Genomic DNA, 22,439 nt, shown 5'->3' with positions numbered 1-22,439 from the left:
AAATAATTTGTCATAAAGCCACACATTTAGTAAAGATTGCAATTAAACAATGATAGACATTTCATTTTCAGATTTCATGCCATTTAGAGAAAAAAATAAATGGTAATGGAAAACCTCTTATTGTAGCAACTTTCTATACAACAAGGCACATATTTAAAATCTCTTCATGATTTTACTTCCCCTTAATTATAGTCAGAGCTTTATACTTCTATGCTTCAGAGGCAGAAAACTATTAGCTGCTGCTTGCTGTCAGTAAAACAAAATAGCGTACATACTTACATGATTGTTCCTGTACTTTTCCTTTTAACCTGAATACCAAATGGTTGATCTGTAATATGAACTTCATAGAGACGTTTGCTTTCATCAGTTGCTAGGGTTGTAGGCAGGTCCAGTGGCACAGGGACTTCATATCTTTTATTGTTTGGGTCATAGATCTGTAAATAAATTATCAGAATTATGTCATTTTAGAATTAAATTTCTTGTTATCACCTTGCTTAACATTTTTGGTGGCGCTTATATCACGTTATCGAAAGATGAAAATAGCGAACACTATTTCACCAGCCCCAAAACATCTAAACATGAAAATATCGAACATTCATAACAGCGAATTTTTTCCCATGGAAAAAATTCACTGCTCCGAAACACATACACACAGCATAAGCACATCAAACAAATAGCAACCACACACATACACTTAAATTCCTACATCTAACGCTACACTAAACTAAACATACACTACTATCTACCCACTTACCTTAACCCAAACCCTAATCCTAAGGTCTGTCACTATCGCACACTCATCTAACCCGCACCTTAACCCTAACTCACTTAAACCGCCCCTAACCCTAACGTACAAACAATCGCACGCTTACTTGAACCCAACCCATAACTTTCCATCACAGCGCTAAGAATAGCGATGCCACAGAAATGGCCAACCAAATTCTTTCCCAAGGAAAGAATTTGCTGTTCTGCAGCTTCGCTATTCTTAGCGTTCGCTGAATAGTGTCCGATATCAGAACATTTGAAGTTTTAATACTTCGATGTTCTGATGTAGACCCTTTTGGTGGGGTTTGTAGTATTATTCAAATGTTTGTCAGCCAAAGCTGTTGCCAAATTAAATTAGTGAATTGCTCAACAGAAGTCAAATCAAAGATGTTTCAGAAATCCATTTTTAAGAAGTATAACCTTAGTAATGTATATGCTTCTTATTTCAAAGTCCAAACTCTCAGTATAGGCATATTTATGATCTACTTAGATTTTTTGTTACATTTATTTCAATAAGTGCTGCAAATGCAATACTTTCAAAAGTTTCACTCTAATGAACACCAAATAATCCTGAAGTTATTTTTACTTTATCAAAAGCTTTTATTCCCGATGTCAGCAATCTACAAATAGAGTGACCGGCTGACACGCATGCACAATTGCAAAAAAGAAAAAAAAAAAAACATTTGAATGTAAGGGATTCTTTTTGATTTACAGGAGTTCTTGAAATACTTCACAAGAGAATATGTGACACTGTTGACTGAAACAAAATTCCAGATGTGTTTCACCTGAAAATTTCATTTTGAACCATACAAGTCTTTATTGTTTAAGGGGATATCAATCAATTCATCAAATGACCTATAGTATTTTATAAACAGGTTTTTCTACATATGTAATGGCAATAATGGAAGCTGAATCAGCAAATAGTTTTATGATATAATTAATCCTAATTTACTTGTGAAAGTGTCATTAATTCAGGTGAGTCAATAACAGTATCTGTGCAAAATAAATACCATGCAAATATTCCCAGTTATACAAAGTTCTGATAGGAAAATGTTCTTTTTTTCCTTCGTAGCACATTCATGTAATTAAGTTGTTTATGAAATGAGAACCACATAACAGGTATATGACATAACAATAAATGGATGGTAGACACAAATTCAGTATTGCAAGCACTAGTACATGGTTCTGCAATACAAACCAGAATAAAATATGGCAGGATTTGGCATCAGATATGGATGAACTGAGGAAGCACCACTACTGAATTGTTTGATTCAAACATTTTTACCCTTGACTATTGCCTTGTTTAGCTAAACATAATCTTAAATACCTCTGTACTGTCTCACTCATGTTCTACCATAGTCCTATCAAATTTCTAATAGCATTGATTCTAGGATATATTCCAACTTAACTTTTCTTTTTTACCTTGTATCACATGTTAGCCCTGTTGCTATTACCGTATAAAATTAATAGACTCTGCATTCTTAAACTGAATTCATCTTTGATGAGTTAAGCAGCATGTATCTTTTCCTATTTTTCATCATCCATGTTTATATTTGAAATAAAAACTGCCAGTACTGTGTTTTCTGAATCAGATTGAATAAGCATCTCTGTTTAGCGTAATTTTCATTTAAACAACTAATAAAGTACGTGCTATTCTTTTTTCACCTTTGCTTCCTGTAGGTACATTTTAATAAATTTGCTTTCTTTTATATTTCTAGGTCCATAAATGCATTCAAAACATTCAGTATATCTACTCAGTTGCAATAATAAATTGATAGACGGAAGGAGGTGTATAGACAAAGACTGATGCATAGGTAGACAAATAGATGATAGACAGATTGATAGACAGACTGATAGCCACAGCCATTATGTATCAACTTAACAAAAGGCAGAGTAAGATACATCTGTGAACAATGTGTGATGCAATTCATATAGTCACCAAAGGGCTGACATTGAAATACTCCATAAAGGAAACAGCATATTTATTTATTTATTTATTTGTTTGTTTATTTATATACTTACTTTTATTTGTTAATTGGGTTAGTGAACTGGTCTGCTGATTTTTTTTTTAATCATGACCCAGGCTCAGACAGCAGAAAAAAATAGAGCAATTTATACAGTATAATTTATAGCAGTGAACATCAGAATGTTTTAACATGGAATACTACAGTAGATTGCAGTACTTGCATTATTTACAGGGTTTCATGTTTGGACGATTCTACTGTCATATATGGTATCATGCATTACAAATGAGGCTAGTGGATGTAAGTCTACTTTGTTATCCAGTGTCATGAATAAAAGTTCATCATCTTCTTTCTGAAGGTGTTTCTTTAATGTAACTTTGAATGCTGATAAAATTTGTTGGTTTCTTATATCATCTAGTATTTTTTACATTTGGCAGGACTTCTTGGTGAATCTTTTTTCTCCTAAAGTTGTCTTAACTGGTGATCTGACTAATAAGAGGCTTTCTTCATTAGTGCTTCTTTGTGAGTATGTTTGGGTTGCCAAAAATCCATAAGGATTTGGTAAATCCTCCTTTCCGTCCTATTGTGGACGGTAAACAATCCATTACATATGGGTGTGCAAAGTTCATTGACACTAAATTGAAAGGGGCTTTACTAAATGAATCTCAGATCTGTAAGGACTCGTGGGCCTTCTTGGAAGCTATTAATAATCTCCCTTTTTCCAAGGACTTTAATTTTCTCATGATCGAGGTCCGTGATTTATATACAGTTATACCTCAGGACATCGGCTGTGAATGGATAAGGGAGTTTCTTTTGGAGAAACATGTAGATGGTTCATGCATTGATCTGGTTATTTATTTATTTGAGTTGGTAGTTAATAATAACTTTTTCATTTTTGATAAAGAATTTTATTTACAGAAAATGGGTGTTGCCATGGGCTCTCCTTGTGGGGCTACTTTCGCTAATACTGTGATGGCCTATTGGGAGAAACATTTCTTATTTAAGGATAGTGTTTTCCAGGAAAGGGTAGCATATTACACCCGGTATTTGGACAATATTTTTATCCTTTGGAAGGGGGATAACATTTCGGCTAACTCCTTTATTGAACATATCACTGATTTTACTGATTTTTTGAAATTTACCTGGGACTTCCAGGTGGATGTAATTTCTTATTTAGATGGTGAATTAGTTAAGGATCTTCTTAATGGAAGGTATATTTCTAAAAATTTTAGAAAGTCAACTTATTCAAATGCCTTCCTCCACTATTCTAGTTGCCGTCCATACTCCCAGAAGAGAGCGGTTGTAAAAGGTCAACTTGTCCGGGCCACAAGGATGGTGTCCTTGGAGGGCGACTTTATGGATGAATGTACCCTGCTGAGAGAGATGTTTGTTAAGCGTGGGTACCCTAGTAGTTTAATAGAGGATTTGCTTGGTGAAGTTCACTTGAAAAGGTTGAGTGGCATCTTTAAATCTTTGTTGGGTATAGATGAAACCATGGATATGATGAACTTAGGGGATGGTGATGGGCTTGTTGATACTAGCCCCTTGATGAATGAGGAAGTGAATCCATGGCTGGTTATGTCAAAATAATGTTTGATTCCGAGTACCCCAGTGTCATTTCTAATCAAGGGTTGGATAAACTGAGTTTTATTACCACTTTCTCACTTGATGCCCCCTTATTAAAATCTATCCTTCTTAAGATCTGGTGTTTCCTTTTGGAGGACAATGTTTTTAAAAACAGTGTGGGGGATTTACCTTGTGTAGTTTTTAGGAAGGGAAGAAATTTGAAAGGTATTTTGGAAAGTGGGACCCCTAAACAATATTTACCACACTGCGGCATGACAAAATGTGGAGCTTGCCATTGGTGTAAATATATTAATGTTAGGAACTCTTTTGTTATACATGACATTAAATACTACATAAAGGGCAGATTTAATTGTAATACAAGAGGGGTTGTGTATTTAAGTTCTTGTACAGATTGTTCTGCGTTTTACGTGGGCAGAACAGAAAGACCCCTTAAAAATAGAATCTATGAGCATGTGTACGCCATTGAGAAAAATAAACCTGAATAACGCCTTAGCTAGGCATATAAAGGTTTTTCCCACACATGGGTTTGTTTTTCATGTCATTGATAAAATTGATGACAATGTTAGGGGTGGACCAATTGCTTTGAAACTAGATAAGAAAGAACTAATATGGCAATTGAAATTGAAAGCCTTGGTCCCCCCGGGTTTGAATGACTGTTTCCATTAGAAGCATTCTGAAAATGAGGGCTCTTAATAGGTAAATAATAATGTGTGTATTATTTTAAATGCACATATTTGGTCATTTTTATTGTCACTTGGGTTCATATATATTTATATAGATCTAGTTTATCTTTTTATATACAGCCTTTTTGAAAAGTTTAATGTAAAAGGTTTATTGTTTTTTGATATGTGTTTGATGCCATTTTCCTATATGCTGCTATAGCTCTTTAAATGGAGGTTTGCCTTTTTGCAAATTGATGGTGATGTCATTGAATTTATTTATAGAAGTTTTATTTTATGTCTTATTATTTGTCTGAATAAGTTTGCTGATTACAAGTAAACAAAAGCGCTTACTTTATTATTTCCTTGACTCAGTGTGTTTTTTTTCTTCTTTTTCAAGTTATGCATCTTTTCCTATTTTTCATTATCCATGTTTATATTTGAAATAAAAACTACCTGGTAGCCTTAGTACTGTGTTTTCTGAATCAGATTGAATAAGCATCTCTGTTTTAGCGTAATTTTCATTTAAACAACTAATAAAGTAAGTGCTATTCTTTTTTCACCTTTGCTTCCTGTAGGTACATTTTAATATATTTGCTTTCTTTTATATTTCTAGGTCCATAAATGCATTCAAAACATTCAGTATATCTACTCAGTGGCAATAACAAAATTGATAGATGGAAGGAGGTGTATAGACAAAGACTGATGCATAGGTAGACAAATAGATGATAGATAGACAGAATGATAGACCGACTGTTAGCCACAGCCATTACGTATCAACTTAACAAAAGGCAGAGTAAGATACATCTGTGAACAATGTGTGATGCAATTCATATAGTCACCAAAGGGCTGACATTGAAATACTCCATAAAGGAAACAGCATATTTATTTATTTATTTATTTGTTTATTTTTTTATTTTTATTTTATTTTACATTTGTTGACCGGGCTAGTCTGGCTGGATAACAAGTCCATTTTCAGCAGAGGCCCGAGGAGAAAAGCTCCACTTTCTACTAGTACATTACATAAGAAATATATTGCTAAAAAAATACATCTTAAGGATTAATAACACTGCAAGAGAGATATTCAGCAGTAATGTAACAAGTTTTCTCAATAGAAAAAGAAATGTACTGTTCTTCAATTCCAACAATTTTACAGAGAAAGTATAATACTTATAGTTCTAATAGTGGTAGAATCAGAAACAGGAGTTGGAGTGGAGAGGAAAGGAGTAGAGGAGTAAGAGAGTAATAAATAAGATAAATTAGTCAGGTGTACTGCAGGAACAGAGCCAGTGGTTTTGGAAGTACAGTTTAATTTTCTGTTTGAAAAGAGGCAAAGATGTAGTCAGAGTTATGTCACTAGGTAGAAGATTCCAGTTTCTACCTACTGTATTAGTAAAAAGACAGTCACCAGCAAAGTTGTTTGACTTAATTGCTTTGGCCATTAGTTTATGAGAAGAGCGTAGGGAGTTGAGATTGTTATAGGGGATTATCAGTTGAGAAAGAATTGGGGTGCTGTCAGGTTGATAAAGTATACTATGTGCAGTAGAGAGTTGAGGGATAAGCAAGTAGTTTTGGAATTCAAGCCAGCCTAGAAGTTTTAAGTTTAGACAATGGTGGGTTCTGAAGGGGTTACCAGTGGCAAAGCGGGCAATATTGTTGTAGCAGGTTGTTAATTTAGCTAGATTGCTTTTTTTTAAGATTGGTATAAATAGAGGAGGCATATAGTAGTGAAGATAAGAGATGGGATTGGGCTATTTTGGTTCTAGTTGCTGGGGTTAGAAAAGGTTTAATTCTATATAGGGATCCTATTTTTCTGTTAACTAATTTGATGGTGTAATTAATGTGTTGATCGAAGGAGAGATTATTGTTGATAGTTATACCCAGCAGTTTTGTTGTAGAGTCAGGTGAGATGATAGTGTTAGTGTTAGAGGAGATGGAGAAATTTAATGGGGTGAATGCAGTGGTGGGGTGAAAAGGAGAAGTTTAGTTTTTTTGGCATTAAGTAGGAGGAACCGTTTTGAGAACCATGTTTCAACAGTATTAAATATGTTTTGGGTAAGTGAGATCAGTTCTGTGGTGGAAGGAGCAGAACAAATAAGGGTCAAATCGTCTGCATATTGAATGCATGTCGCTTGTGGGATAGCAGAGTGAAGATCATTGATGAAGAGAGAGAAGAGAAGAGGACCAAGAATGGAGCCCTGAGGAACTCCGATGGAAATTGGCAAAAGAGAAGAGATATGGTTTTCCCATATGACTGCTTGCTGTCTGTTGCTAAGATAAGATCTAAACCATTTAATAGCTAGGTTATCAAGCGAGAGAGATTCAAGAATGTTAGTTAAGAGAGAGTGATTGACCATGTCAAATGCTTTTGAGAGATCAATGAAAAGAGCAGAAGAGAGAAGATTATTGTTGTGATTTTTGTTGATAGTATCTATAAAAGAAAGAAGGGCAGTGGTGGTGCTGTGATGAAGTCTAAAGCCATGCTGACAGAGTGCTATAATGTTGTGAAGAGACAGATATTGTACTAGTTGCTGGTGAATGCATTTCTCCATAATTTTTGCTAAGGGTGAAAGGAGAGCAATTGGTCTATAGTTGGAGTAGTCAGTAGAGTTGCCGTTATGTAGTGGAATAATATGAGAGACTTTCCAGATATCTGGGATGGATCCCTCTTGGATAGTTCTGTTTATGAGTAAGGATATAGGGTATGCAATTTCTTTGGCTGCTTTTTGGAGGAAAAGTGAGGGAGCTTATCAGCTGAGGCAATTTTTACAAAAGTCTATTAAAATTGGAGAGCAGATTTATTTTGAAATTACATACTTTAAAACCCTCGGGGTTTAAATTTGAAGTGAATTTAAAACATCTAATAATATTGTTACCTTTTATAATATATATTATTAGTGGGTTATTTAAAATGGTGTGGGTTCACCCATTTCATGTCCTGTTGCTGATTCTCTTTATTAATCTATTTAATTGGTTTTAATGATATAATTAGTTTAATTGGCTTTCATGCACTAGTATATATGTGGTTTCTAGTGCAATTGTTTGTTCATTCCTTTGAAGGCCAGTGGGCCGATGGTACCCTGGAATAAAAGCTCTTCCTGTTATCCTGCCTCGTAGTGGTTTGTTTCAATTCATTTGCTGCTGTTGGTTTTCTATAGTAGTTTTAGGAAGGGAAGAAAATTTGAAAGGTATTTTGGAAAGTGGACTCTAAACAATATTTACCACACCGCGTATGACAAAAATGTGGAAAGCTTGCCATTGGTGTAAATATATTAATAATGTTAGGAACTCTTTGTTATATACATGACATTAAATACTACTATAAAGGGCAGATTTAATTGTAAATACAAGAGGGGTTGTATATTTAAGTTCTTGTATTGTGATTGTTCTCAGTGTTTTAACGTAAGGTAGAACAACAGAAAGACCCCTTTAAAAATAGAATCTATGAGCATGTGTATGCCATTGAGAAAAAAATGAACCTGAATAACGCCTCTAGCTAGGGCATATAAAGGTTTTTCCTTAATAACATGGGTTATGTTTTTCTATGTCATTGATAAAATTGATGACAATGTTAGGTGGACCAATTGCTTTGAAACTAGATAAGAAAGAACTAATATGGCAATTGAAATTGAATGTTCTTTGGTCCCCCCCGGGTTTGAAATGACTGTTTCCATTAGAAGATTCTGAAATGAGGGCTCTTAATAGGTAAATAATAATGTGTGTATTATTTTAAAATGCACATATTTGGTCATTTCTATTGTCACTTGGGTTCATATATATTTATATAGATCTAGTTTATCTTTTTATATACAGCCTTGTGAAAGTTTAATGTAAAAGGTTTATTGTTTTTTGATATGTGTTTTGATGCCATTTTCCTATATGCTGCTATAGCTCTTTAAATGGAGGTTTGCCTTTTGCAAATTGATGGTGATGTCATTGAATTTATTTATAGAAGTTTTATTTTATGTCTTTATTATTTGTCTGAATAAGTTTGCATTGGATTTTCTATAGTAAACTGTTAAGCACTACTTTATCATTTCCTTGATTCAGTGTGTGTTTTTTTTTCTTCCTTTTTCAAGTTATGCATCTTTTTCCTATTTCTTTCTCATAATATCCATGTTTATATTTGAAATAAAACTACCTGGTAGCCTTAGTACCTGTGTTTTCTGAATCAAGATTAGAATAAGCATCTCTGTTTTAGTGTAATTTTCTTTACTAAACAACTAATAAAGTAAGTGCCATTCTTTTTCCCCTTTGCTTCCTGTAGGTACCATTTTAATATATTTGTTTCTTTTTATATTTCTAGGTCCATAAATGCATTCAAACATTCAGTATATCTACCAGTGGCAATAACAAAACTGATAGATGCAAGGAGGTGTATAGACAAAAGACTGATGCTAACGAGACAAATAGATTTATAGATAGATTGATAGACAGACTGGATAGCCGCCACAGCCATTACGTGCATCAACTTAACAAAAGGTAGAGTAAGATACATCTGTGAACAATGTGCATGCAATTCATATAGTCACCTCAAAGCGGGCTTGGACATTGAAATACTCCATAAAGGAAACAGCATATTTATTTCTATTTATTTATTTGTTTGTTTCATTTATATACCTCTACTTCTATTCATAATTGGGTTAGTGGGATCGATCTGGTTGGATTTTTTTTTTTAATCATGACCTGTGGCTCAGACAGCAGAAAAAAAAAATAGAGCAATTTATACAGTATAATTTATGGAAGCAAGTGAACATTGTATGGAATGTTTTAACATACGGAGTACTACAGTAGATTGCAGTACTTTGCATTATTTTTACAGGGTTTCATGTTTGGGCGATTCTATTGTCAAGATATGGTATCATGCATTACAAATGAGGCTAGTGGATGTAAGTCTACTTTGTTATCCAGTGTCATGAATAAAAGTGCATCAACTTCCTTCTGAAGGGTAAGTTTCTTAATGTAACTTTGAATGCTGATGTAAAATTTGTTGGCTCTTATATCATCTAGTATTTCTTTCTTCCATTTGGGAGGACTCTTTGGAGAAACTTTTTTCTCCCAAAGTTGTCTTAACTGGTGATCTGACTAATGTAGAGGCTTTCTTCTTATTAATGCTTCTTTGTGAGTAGGTTTCAGTGTTGTATTTAACAACATTGGATTTTGTCCAAGTTGGACAATATCCTAGTTTCTTAGTATTTTTAATGAATAATTGGTCAGGAGGGCAGCTCTGAGTGACGCTTGACAGCCAAAGTTAACAACTTCTTTAGTGCCTCACAGTGGTGCTTTGTAACATCTTGATAAGGAAAACAAATCTGCAGATCCTGCTTTCAGTACTTCTGGATCTTGTTTGTATTATAAGCTGAGTATTACTAAAACAAAAATGGATAGGTTGTACTTGAATTTTTATGCTGTAGAGATTAAGTAAAAAATCTCTTGGTTGAAAAGGCAATCAATAGATATATGCTACATAAATTAATAAATGGAAAAGAGCACTCCTTATCTCTCAAGTGCAGCAATTTCTTCATGTATAATATTATTTAATTCAGTTAACCCAACGGCCATGCAAAATTTTAGCATAGGATGCCAGTTTCATGCAATGGTGCAGCTCTAAACATGACTCTGGTAAGTATGCAGTTGTAATAAATTATCTATAAAGAAAACAATAACTTTATAAAACCAAGAGAAAAATGGATTCAACCATATGACTAAACATTATCTCATTATTAAGTAGCTAAAGTTTGTTTTTTATTACAGCTAACAGAAAAGCAAGGAGAGTGAAGAGGACTTATAGAAGACCTGAAATGTTGAACCCATTCTTTTGAATAGAAATTGTTGTGATTTTTGTTGATAGTATCTATAAAAGAAAGAAGGGCAGTGGTGGTGCTGTGATGAAGTCTAAAGCCATGCTGACAGAGTGCTATAATGTTGTGAAGAGACAGATATTGTACTAGTTGCTGGTGAATGCATTTCTCCATAATTTTTGCTAAGGGTGAAAGGAGAGCAATTGGTCTATAGTTGGAGTAGTCAGTAGAGTTGCCGCCTTTATGTAGTGGAATAATATGAGAGACTTTCCAGATATCTGGGATGGATCCCTCTTGGATAGTTCTGTTTATGAGTAAGGATATAGGGTATGCAATTTCTTTGGCTGCTTTTTGGAGGAAAAGTGAGGGGAGCTTATCAGCTGAAGGAGTACAAGGTTTCAGTTTGTGAATGAGTCTATAGATGTAGGAAGTAGATATAGGTTTTAGAGAGAAGTTGTAAGAAGAGCTAGCTGGGTTGTTTGGGGGGTAGTAGTTGTTGGTATTCATTTGTCTAGCTAGGGATTGAATAGTATCGGAAAAAAAAGAGTTAAAAGTATTTGCAGTTAGGAGAGGAGTGTCTGGGTTGGCATTTAGTGGGGAGGGAGTTTTGGCAGTACCTGGGGAGAGGAGTCTATTCACAGATAACCAAAATTGTCTGGAGTTATTAAGATGGGTTTGCTGAAGTTCACAGTAGTATTTTTTCTTGTCAGAGATTATAGCTTTTTTAGCCTGATTTCTAAGCTGGCGGAAGTGAAGAAAATCTGGGCTATTTCTGTGGTATCTCCATTTGGTCCAAACTTTATTTCTGGCGAGGATGAGTTTTTTAGTGTCTTTGGAGAGCCATGGGGTAGTTTTTGACTTCATTCTAATGGATCGCTCTGGAGCATGTCTATCAAGAAAGGATAAGAAAGTAGTATTAAAGAATAAAACTGCATCCTCAAGAGGAAGTGTTTTTAAGGAATTCCAGTTACAGATGCTGAGTTCAGCTAGAAAAAGGTCTATATTAAAATGCTTGGTAGAGCGAATTTGTCGGATATTAGGGGTGTTTACACAATCTGACTTTTCTCTAGAAATATAAGTTAGGGAGTGATCACTGATATCACCTGGCAAGGTGCCTACTTTATATATTTTGTTGGTATTGTTTATGAGTATCCAGTCTAATATGCTCTCTCTTTTACTGTGCTTATTGATTCTAGTAGTAGAGGTGATAGTTTGGGAGAAACCGTGTAGATTAATATGACAGGATGGATTTTCAGCATTAATAGTACTCCAGTCTATGTTAAAGTTGCCTAGGATTATCGTTTCCTGTGGGTAGGTGGTAGAAACCCAACTAAGAAAGTCTTCTAATATTGGAATATTGTTGCCTGGAGGTAGATACATGCATATGATATAAAGGGCTTTTTTAGCATTTAGTTGGAGTTTAGTTGTGATGGCTTCTATTTTGCTATCCTGGTTTGGACATGTTGGTAGAGTAGTGATGTTAAGTTGATTTTTAAAAAGGATTGCTACTCCAACACCCTTACGTTTTGCTCGGTCTTGTCTAAGTATGTTATAGCCTTGGGGTATTATCTCAGAGTCCTTATTGCCTGATTTTAGCCAGGTTTCTGAGGCATAGTATGTCAAAAGAATAGGTGTCTAGGAGGGCATGAAGGTGGGGTATTTTATTGTTTATACTTTGAATGTTAAGGTGCCCAATGAGGAGTTTATTATTAAGATTTGAAGAGCATATTTGAGGGGAGAGGTCAGCTGGGCCTGGGTTGGGGTGAATGTCACCATCTAGTAAGGTAGGATTACCTAGTTTGTTTATGATGTTATTGTTTAGTAAGGTTAGAAGTTTAGGTTTTTTATCTGAGGGTGGGATATAGTTGAGGTGAGACAGTCTTTGAGATTTAGGAAGAAGATAGTTAGGGGTGGATTTAGTATTGGAGTATGATGTGAAGGTGTATATGGTTGAGGTCTGTTTTTGTGTGGAAGTAGGCAGGATGGTAAGTGAGGTTTCAAAGAAGGTAAGATGGTAAGTAGAAAATAGGGTGGTTAAGAGTAGGACTGATAGAATAAGGAGTGTTGGACAGCAGGGAGTCATTATTTACAGAAATATGGAAAAAGAGAGAGAGGAGAGAAAGATATAGGAGATAAGGTAAGTAGGAGGAAGTATGCCTGTTAAGAAGGTAGGGGGAGCTGCAGTATGCTAAAGTGTATCAGAGAGGGCTAAGACTGGTGGAGAGAGTGGAAGGATAAAGGAGATATACTGTAAGAGAGGCGAAAGGTTAAAGTAGAGGGAAAGGTAGTAGAGAGGACCAAGAGGAAGAGGTAAGAGTAGGAGGGGTGTGTAGAGGGGTGGGTTAAGAAAAATACAGGTGAAGGAGAGGGATAGGATAGTAGGGTATAGGGGTGTGGCGGGGGCTATGAGAGTAGGACCCTGGGGGTGGTGGGAATTGGGGGTAGGGAGGGGCGGAGTGAGCCCTAGAGCGAGCAGTGGAGTAAACCACAGAAGAAGGGATGAGGAAGGAGACAATCAGAAATGCAGGTAAGTAAGAATAGGCTAGGTGAAAGTCTAGTAGGAAAGGGTAGGGATAAGACTAGAGAGCACCAGTAAGTTGAATAGTGTTAAATAATATATAGTATATTTATATACTTACTTCTATTCATTAATTGGGTTAGTGAACTGGCTTATGATTTTTTTTTTATCATGACCCAGGCTCAAACAGCAGAAAAAAATAGAGCAATTTATACAGTATAATTTATAGCAGTGAACATTAAAATGTTTTAACATGGAGTACTACAATAGATATCAGTACTTGCATTATTTACAGGGTTTCATGTTTGGGTGATTCTATTGTCATATATGGTATCATGCATTACAAATGAGGCTAGTGGATGTAAGTCTACTTTGTTATCCAGTGCCATGAATAAAAGTGCATCATCTTCCTTCTGAAAGTGTTTCTTTAATGTAACTTTGAATGTTGATAAAATTTGTTGGTTTCTTATATCATCTAGTATTTCTTCCATTTGGCAGGACTTCTTGGAGAAACTTTTTTCTCCTAAAGTTGTCTTAACTGGTGATCTGACTAATAAGAGGCTTTCTTCATTAATGCTTCTTTGTGAGTAGGTTTGTGTTGTATTTAACAACATTGATTTTGTTGTTGGACAATATCCTAGTTTTAGTATTTTAATGAATAATGTACTGGTCAGGAGGGCAGCTCTGAGTGACGCTGACAGCCAGTTAACAACTTTTAGTGCCTCACAGTGGTGCTTTGTAACATCTGATAAGGAAACAAATCTGCAGATCCTGCTTTCAGTACTCTGGATCTTGTTTGTATTATAAGCTGAATATTACAACAAAATGGATAGGTTGTACTGAATTTTATGTAGAGATTAAGTAAAAATCTCTTATTGAAAAGGCAATCAATAGATATATACATAAATTAATAAATGGAAAAGAGCACTCCTTATCTCTCATGCAAAGTACTTCTTTTCATGTATAATATTATTTAATTCAGCAACCCAACGGCCATGCAAATTTAGCATAGGATGCCAGTTTCATGCAAATGGTGCAGTTCTTAAACATGACTCTGGTAAGCATGCAGTTGTAATAAATTATCTATATGAAAGAAAACAATAACTTTATAAAACCAAGAGAAAATGGATTCAACCATACATGACTAAACATTATCTCATTATTAAGAAGCAAAGTTTATTTTGTATTACAGTCAATAAGAGAAAGCAAGGAGAGTTTGATTTATTCTTGAATGGTATATATTCTTTATGACAGAAGACCATGTAAACATACAGTGTGCTAAATGAACCCATATCTTTTCTGTTAGACTAGAAATTCTGTCATCAGTCTATGCCAGGAAACATGATTTAGTGACTGAACAAGTTTCTTTCATATCTAATTTAAATTATTTGCATCATATAAAAAGGTGTTGCACAACTTAGATCAGTTCTTGAGAAAATAATATTTTATGGTAGATGGTGTAAACACCTTTGTTTCTGAACAAGAATGTAGTAGTGCATCCATTAACCACAGTAAGAAAGTGCTAGTTAACAGAATTTAATTAGTCCCTGATGATCTGTTTTGGGGAAACTATTATTTCTGGTTACTCCATTGTGATCTTGAAAGGGGAGAGGTAGTATTACTGAATCATCTGTTTGACTACCTAATGAGCTAGAAGCCTGCAAGTAGACAATCCTGGTTTCTGGTCTCTTTCAGGGGAGGTAATGTAAGCATATAATTAAATTCAGCAGGATACACTAGTTTCCACATATCCATAAGGCTGTTAGTATAATAAAATTGATTAGAGTAAGTCAGTCCTTGCTGCTGCCTTTCTTTTCCTATTTACACAATCTAACAGGGATTTACCAGTGATGTGAATATGATGGTAATGTACATTAAACATTAAGGATGGGTACAAAACATTTCTGATGAATTTGGGTGAGTCAGTACTAGTGTCATAGACTGAAGCTATAACTTGGAGAACTGCGGGTATAACAAACTGAGTAATACCTATCTGTCCTTGAAATCATGCAGATGGTCCAAGAGACTTTAATCAATATATGCATGCATGTATATATGAAAGCATGCATGTATACATTTATTTGTTAATTATTTTAGTTTTGTCTTTTAACTGCTATGTGGCTAGTCAATTGATACTTTTTAGCCATGCCCTGGGCTCATAAGAAGCAGTAAAGTGTAGACACATGTAGTAGTATAAATAACTGAAAAAGCAAAGAGAAACAATCAACTAGTAAAATACAATATTTTACAGTAATGATAATGGCAGAATGAATGAGTCAGTTACACTAACTGTATTTAAAGTGTGCATATTATTTTAACCGTCATATTTACAGTTTGTACATTAGAATTGTAAGTTGTTTGACAGACTATCATGGATTAAGGAAAAGGTTATTAATAGTATTGATTGCTAGAGGAGCTACATTAATGACAGAAGATAAAAAAGATAATAATGGTCGATTTGTGTCAGTAAGAGGGGCGAGTAGAAAAATTACATTGGCATGTATTTATATTCCACCGAAAACCACTATTACGGAGCTTAAGAGAACTTTGGGAGATAAAAACATCATTCAGCAAGGAATATTATTTACAGGTAGGCATATGAGTCTGATATGCAATAGTGAGTGTATATCAGGGGCTAGGAAGAAAAAATATACCAAAGGGGGTGCATCTCTAAAGACATATATAAGAATGTTTGGTATGGAAAAATCAAAATTCAGTAGTAGGGACTCCGAAGGAATTTACATATTATTCCCCAAGGATCAAGAAAAGGGCTCAATAGAAACTATATCTCACAGGAGCATCTGTACCTAATTAAAAGTATGTAACACATCCAATGTCTATTTCAGTTCATGCATCAATAAAAAAATAAGATAAAGATACAGGATGAAGAATTATAATGAGACACGGGTGTTTTCCCACTATCTGTTAAAGACAGCAGAATTTAAGGAACTGGTAGTGGAAATAATTTGAGAGTTACTAAATTTCTTCAGAAGGGATAGCTAGAAAATGCAATAAAATGAAAATGGATTTTCAAAGCATGGTAGAAATAAGACAGACGGTGATCTGAAAAGGAGGTAAAATTAAATATTTTAGAAGAGGTGGCAAAGGTTTAAAGTGCTACAAAATGAGTGGAATTTCACAGAACAAGAAGAATATCTTCAATGTGAGAAAGGGAAAATAAGGGAATAATTGGATAATACACGTGTTTAGAAAGGTTGCTGTTAAACAGTTGTTTTTGATAACTCCAAAGCACAAAAACATTTGTCATAACTTAGGTAATAAAAAGTAGAAAGACTTTTGATCAAACATATAGAGCCTGTAAACAGTAAAACAAATTTCAGTGCATTTATAAATAATCAGAGTAATGTAGATGAATATGGAAATCAAGAAAAGTCACAAATAGAAATATCTTTGGAAGACTTAATTATTTCACTGTTGGAAGAAGATGAGGCTCAGGAAGCAATAGCTAAGATAAAAGGAGATGAGATAAAAATGGTGATTGATATATATATATATATATATATATATATATATATATATATATATATATATATATATATATAAACCAATCAACAGATGGTGCTCCTGTGTAAGTTGGGAGGGAATAAATAATAATGACCTGGAAGGGATTGTTCAACAATAGTTTAAAAGGGAGGGGAGTACCACCATCTTAGAAAAAATTCTGTATTGTCTGTATTACCCAAAGAGGGAACACCCTTAACAGTCTGCTTCATATAGACCCATTTCAACTCTAAACAATAACTATAATGTGTTTATATATATATATATATATATATATATATATATATATATATATATATATATATATATATACTAGTTAAGAATATGGCAAAGGTGTTACCAAGATTGATAGATATTGATCAATATGGTTTTCTGCAGGAAAGGCAAACATTTGACAGTATTTATAGAACAATGATGCTCCAGAGGGAGCAGATAGTAACAAAATATTGCTATTATTGTTGATTTTTGATACAGAGAAAGCATTTGATAGAGTCAACTCAGATTTTACGGGTAAGGAAATGCTAACATTTGCTTTCCCTGATAAAAAGATAGGCATAATTTGAAGGATTTATGAAGGTCCTGAGAAAAGAATTAAGATGTGAGGGTTCCTCTCACACAATGTTTGAGCAGAGGAACAAGGAAGTAATTTCCTCTTTACCCTTTGTTACTTGCTTCATATTTAGAGCCATTTACAAAGAAAATAAGGGACTTGCAAATTCAGTGATATAGCTGATATGATAATCAAGACAAGTAAGCTTTAGTTGCAGATGCAATTATTTTGTAATTGATAAACACAAGAAAATGACACTTATGTTGTGGAATACTTTGAAACAGTTTCAGTTCGTTTCAGTTTATAAGGCTCTAGCAGTATGCACCCGCATAAATTAATTAAATAAACCCCACACGTATGGGAGTGTGATGACAGGAGGTATTGCCAGCCATACCAGGAAAAGTATGGCAGTGAATGTGCAACATATGCCAGGATAGCTAGCTGGGATTTTTAAAGAATTATATGTCATTTGTATATCAAACCGATTTGTACAGATGCTTATGCTGAAAATGTATTTGTTAGGTTTGCTTGTGCAAAAATGTATCAAAAATGCATCCTGCTGGATGGAAAAGAAATGTGCATGTCTTATTGTAACTGAATTAAATGTATACATTGTAACAGCATATACTAGGAGATATTAATCCACTCAACTTTGAAACAATATTCTTGAAGTTAAATTACTTTATGGATTAAGCCATAAAGGTGTTATCCCGCATTTTGAATGAAGCCAGACACACAATGCATGTGCTAGAGAATAGGTTGTAGCTCCTGTAGGAATATTAGAATGGCTTAATGGCTTTATGACTTCCAGCAGCTACACCACATCGGAACAATGCTCTATTTGTGTGTACTGTAACACATAAGGGCTAATATCCAAGCATCTTCTAGTACTGGTGATAGCATGGGAATCAGAGTCAGATGACCAGATGTATTTGATGTAGTTCTGTACAGAAATAATGTTTTAATATTAGAGGAGACTGCAGTCTCGGAAGCATTCTGTATTCTGTCTTGGATCTGATGACATGGACCACTCACCCATCTTGTCTTGTTCCATTCAATAAGTAGAAACAGTAATTCTTTTAGTCAATCTGGAATAGGTAGTGAGACTAGTTAAATACTGTTTTTCAATAACTGTGGAAAACTTTCCATCAGTGTTATTTTTGGCATTTCCTGTGACTGAAGCTCTTGTGTTTACTGTAAATAGATGTTTAATATTTTGTTGTTCCTTTATTGATTATTAAATATATTTAAACTTCTCATTGTAGCTGTTCCTTTTAGAAAAATGTTTATGTATTGAGAGTATTTGCACATATTTATTTGGTGATAACTCTGTCCACTTCTGAAAGCCTTGCTGTTTGCCTAACATTATCATTGTATTAATATTAACTTTACTCAGCATAATTGGGTACCCTTTTAAGATCCTTATAGTAACTGCCTGATGTCAGTGAAACTACCTCATAGCCTGGACAGAAGGTAGCATAGCTAATACATCTTTGCAAGCCTTTCCCAGGTGTGTGTGTGTGTGTGTGTGTGTGTGTGTGTGTGTGTGTGTGTGTGTGTGTATGTGTGTGTGTGAAAATTAAATCTCAAGAGTGTGTGTTTCAGCTACCTGGAGCAGGGACATGAACCATTGTTTTCACAGAGAGGGTGCTGGGGGACTTGGCTTGGGCACTCAGCTGAGGACCTAACCCTACAGCTGTGCCAGTGGGAATTCTTATTGAGATTTTGGGGGGGAGATGGATAGAGAGAAATCCAGATTTTGGGCTGACTGTGTTCCCCGTGTTCTCTTGTGCTTGATATAACATGGGATGCTTCTGGAAATACTGAGTGTATCCATTTGTATAGAAAGTGAACATCCCTCTCTAGTGTCAGTGGTGAGGATTCAGGCTCCTTTGTTACTGGCCCAGAGTGGGGTTGGCACAAAAAGTATAATCCAATGCAGTATATAGGTGTATGGATTAAAAAAGTATATATTATGATAGCTAAGGATATGGGGAAATAAACTAAACAAAAGGAAATATAAAACTTGAAAAACTGGAAGCTTTTGATTAAGGATATAGATAGTAAGATATAAACAGTGAAAATATGTCTAGCCTCGCTAGTTTCATATATAGGTTAGGCAAGTATCTATCAACCAGAGCAGAAGTTGTAAACTATAATTAATAAACAGCAGAAGGAATTCATCTGGGAAGGGAAGAAGGCAAGAGTTAAGTGGGATAAGTTGCTTCTCCCCTTAGTACCAGATGGTTTAGGATTTTCTTATTTGAAGACATATTTAAGGGCCATACAATTAAGTATTATCTACATAATAAAAGCATAAGAATGTAAGTCAAAGTAGAAACAGATGATTAAGAAATGGAGGTGGGTGAGTTCAAGAAGTAAGGCCAGGGTAAGATTCTGGACCTCAAGGCCCTTATGAAGAAAAACAGTGACTGCAGAAAATATTATATTTTTAAAGTAAGATAAAACATTCTAAGAACTAAACTAAAATAGGAATGGAGAAATGGGATTATACTGCAGGTAGTGGTATAGAAATCAGTCAAGAGGGGGCTAGAATTTACTGGGGAAACCTAGCAAAAAACAAGGTTTTACAGGAAGAAAGAAAGAAAGAAAGAAAGAAAGAAAGAAAGAAAGAAAGAAAGAGAGAAAGACAGAAAGAAGGGGGTTTAACAGAGCAGAATGAGGCTACACAGTAATTTGAATGGCAGGTTAGAAACTACCTTCCTTACCAGGGATTAAATAAGAAAAGAGAAAGGGAGAGGGGACTGTTAAAATAAATACTATATCTGATAGTGTTTTAGTTGAGTCTAGAACAAAAACTGTTGTTTGAAAAGGATAATTAGTAGGATATATAAAATATTGCAAGGTAACAGTAAGAATCAGTAAGAGGATGTTGGAAACAATTAGGAAGAGAGAATGGAATGACAATATAGAAACCAACAACTGCAGGACATATGTACAACTTCCAGGTATGTAACAAAGTCCACAATATTTAGGACTTTTGTTAGGAAGTGTTTATATAGGTATTCTTATGTCCCAATAAGAATTCAGAATAGAAAATTCATGAGGAGATGTGATGGGAAAGAAAGAGATAGTTGAGAATACATTTTTGGGAATGCAATGATCTGGCAGATTTAAAAAATTCCCTATAGAATACTATATCAAAAATATTGGAGAAGCAATTTGTAACTAAGAAAATAATTCTTCCAACTGGAAAAATAATGTGACTTGTAAGACAAAGCAAGGCCTGATTAACTTTAACACTTTTGGAAAAAAAAAAACAGTTAATAAAAATAGAAATCAAAATCTAAATAATCTTTAAAGAACTGTTGAATTTTGTAAAGGAGATAAAGTAACTTATTGTGCAAAGTTTTGAAAAGGGAAGAAACAGATTGCATAGAAATAAATTAAATTTGTGGAAAAAATTAAGAGAAGGCAGGAACTGAACAATACATGTAATTTTAGTGTGAATGAAAATTGTTTACGTGTATACTGCATGAAAATAACAATAAATGCTAGTGATAACAATAAATGTTAGTGTGTTTTTACTTTTCTTTTCTATTACTGTACATGTACCTATTCTACAATTTTAAAATCAAGTTTAATAAAATAGCTTAGAAAGTTTAGTTTTAAGAAGATCAATGTGATTAGAACAAAATTACTTGACTGAGTCCAGTTTGTCCAGTGGACCTGAAGCATCTGCATTCAGTTTCTTGTATAGAAGTATTTTAATTTTGTTTTTAAACATTTTAAGCACTTGTTGATAAACATTCCCACGGATTCAGCAAGCAGACATGCATCGTTTCTGTTCAGCATGGCGGCATGCCATGCATATGTGCAAAGTTGTGCTGCTGTGCTCTAAAACGGATATGGTTCCATGTACAAATGCAGGGGCTGTGTCTGACAGCAGACCTCTCACAATACACATACCTCCTGCACTCCAGAATTGCCTTTTCGCAATTTAAAATGAGTGAGAATGCTTCTAACATCCCCAATCCATCAGGACAAGAAATCTGGTCAAAGCCATAAGAGACAATCGTCCCTACCAAGGCAAAAGTTGATAGAATAACACACTTAGCATAAACACATAGTGCCCACCTCCCAACCCGTCAGAGTAAGGAATGTGGACAAAGCCAAAAGGGACAATCATCCTACAAAGCAGAACGTTAACAGAATAACAGGTTCAGCATTAGCAGGGATATTCTTTAGGCACAAATAAAAAACACAACAATTATTATTTTTTTTAAACATGCAATAAAGTTTAAGCATAGCTGTATGGGTGTGCCCGTTGCTTAGCTACGCTTAGTACAGCTTAAACAGCACAAGAAGTTAAATAGTAAAATACATCCAATATAAGCATTACTGTAATAGTGTAGTGATTGCCGCATACATTTTGCAAGCGGCCATGCCCGGTTTGATCCACACTGTTACCAATTTGTATTTTACATGTGAAAGCAGTACACAAACATTTTTTTTTATAATTAGCTACTAAATAACATATATTTGTTAACCAGGGTACTATAGTAGGTCTAGATATAAGGTGCCAGTTTAATATAGTTGTGAAACCCCCATATAAATACAAGTGCTCCATACAGTATAGTTACACATGAATAAATGTAATGAAAGCACATTGGGTGATGTCAGGGAGTGTAAACAAATTTATAATATGTAATGAATGATGAATCAATCCCATACAGCAGATAGTTTATAAAATAAAAAATAAGCAATGCTAAGCATTGCTCAGCTCTGCTTACCAGGTGTAAGCATTGTGTAAATATGACTGCTAAGCAATGAGTAGCCCAGCTAAGTGGATTTGCCCATTGGTAAGCAGTGCTGAACCTATCCCTTTAAGCACTGCCAACCTTAGCTAAGCAGGTTTGCCCGTAGCTTAGCTTAGCTCAGCATATTCAAAACCATCCAATCATGGCAAAGGGTGGGAAATTGGCCATATTTAAACCCTGCAGGTGGGAATACAGCTCATAACTGGTTGCAGCTTCCCATTGTAGGCAGTATGTCAGGTGTTGGCGAGGCATGCGCTTCCGGGTGCAGCGCTGGGGAATACAGGAGTCCAAG

General features: G+C 34.7%; 1 protein-coding gene across 1 annotated transcript in view; it reads right to left on the bottom strand.

The window, feature by feature from the left end:
• Nucleotides 1-22,439, bottom strand: part of LOC122800743 (maltase-glucoamylase, intestinal-like) — a 1,506,799-nt gene that overhangs the window by 768,910 nt on the left and 715,450 nt on the right. The window contains exon 27 of the mRNA XM_044069982.1: nucleotides 280-434. Within this exon, the coding sequence (XP_043925917.1) occupies nucleotides 280-434 (155 nt within the window). The remainder of the gene's footprint in view (nucleotides 1-279; nucleotides 435-22,439) is intronic.

The sequence above is a fragment of the Protopterus annectens genome, chromosome 4.part1, assembly GCF_019279795.1.
Source record: "Protopterus annectens isolate FY-2018-M chromosome 4.part1, PAN1.0, whole genome shotgun sequence".
NCBI lineage: Eukaryota > Metazoa > Chordata > Ceratodontiformes > Protopteridae > Protopterus > Protopterus annectens.
Note: the sequence above shows the minus strand (reverse complement) of the source record. Positions and strands in the feature narration are given on the sequence as shown.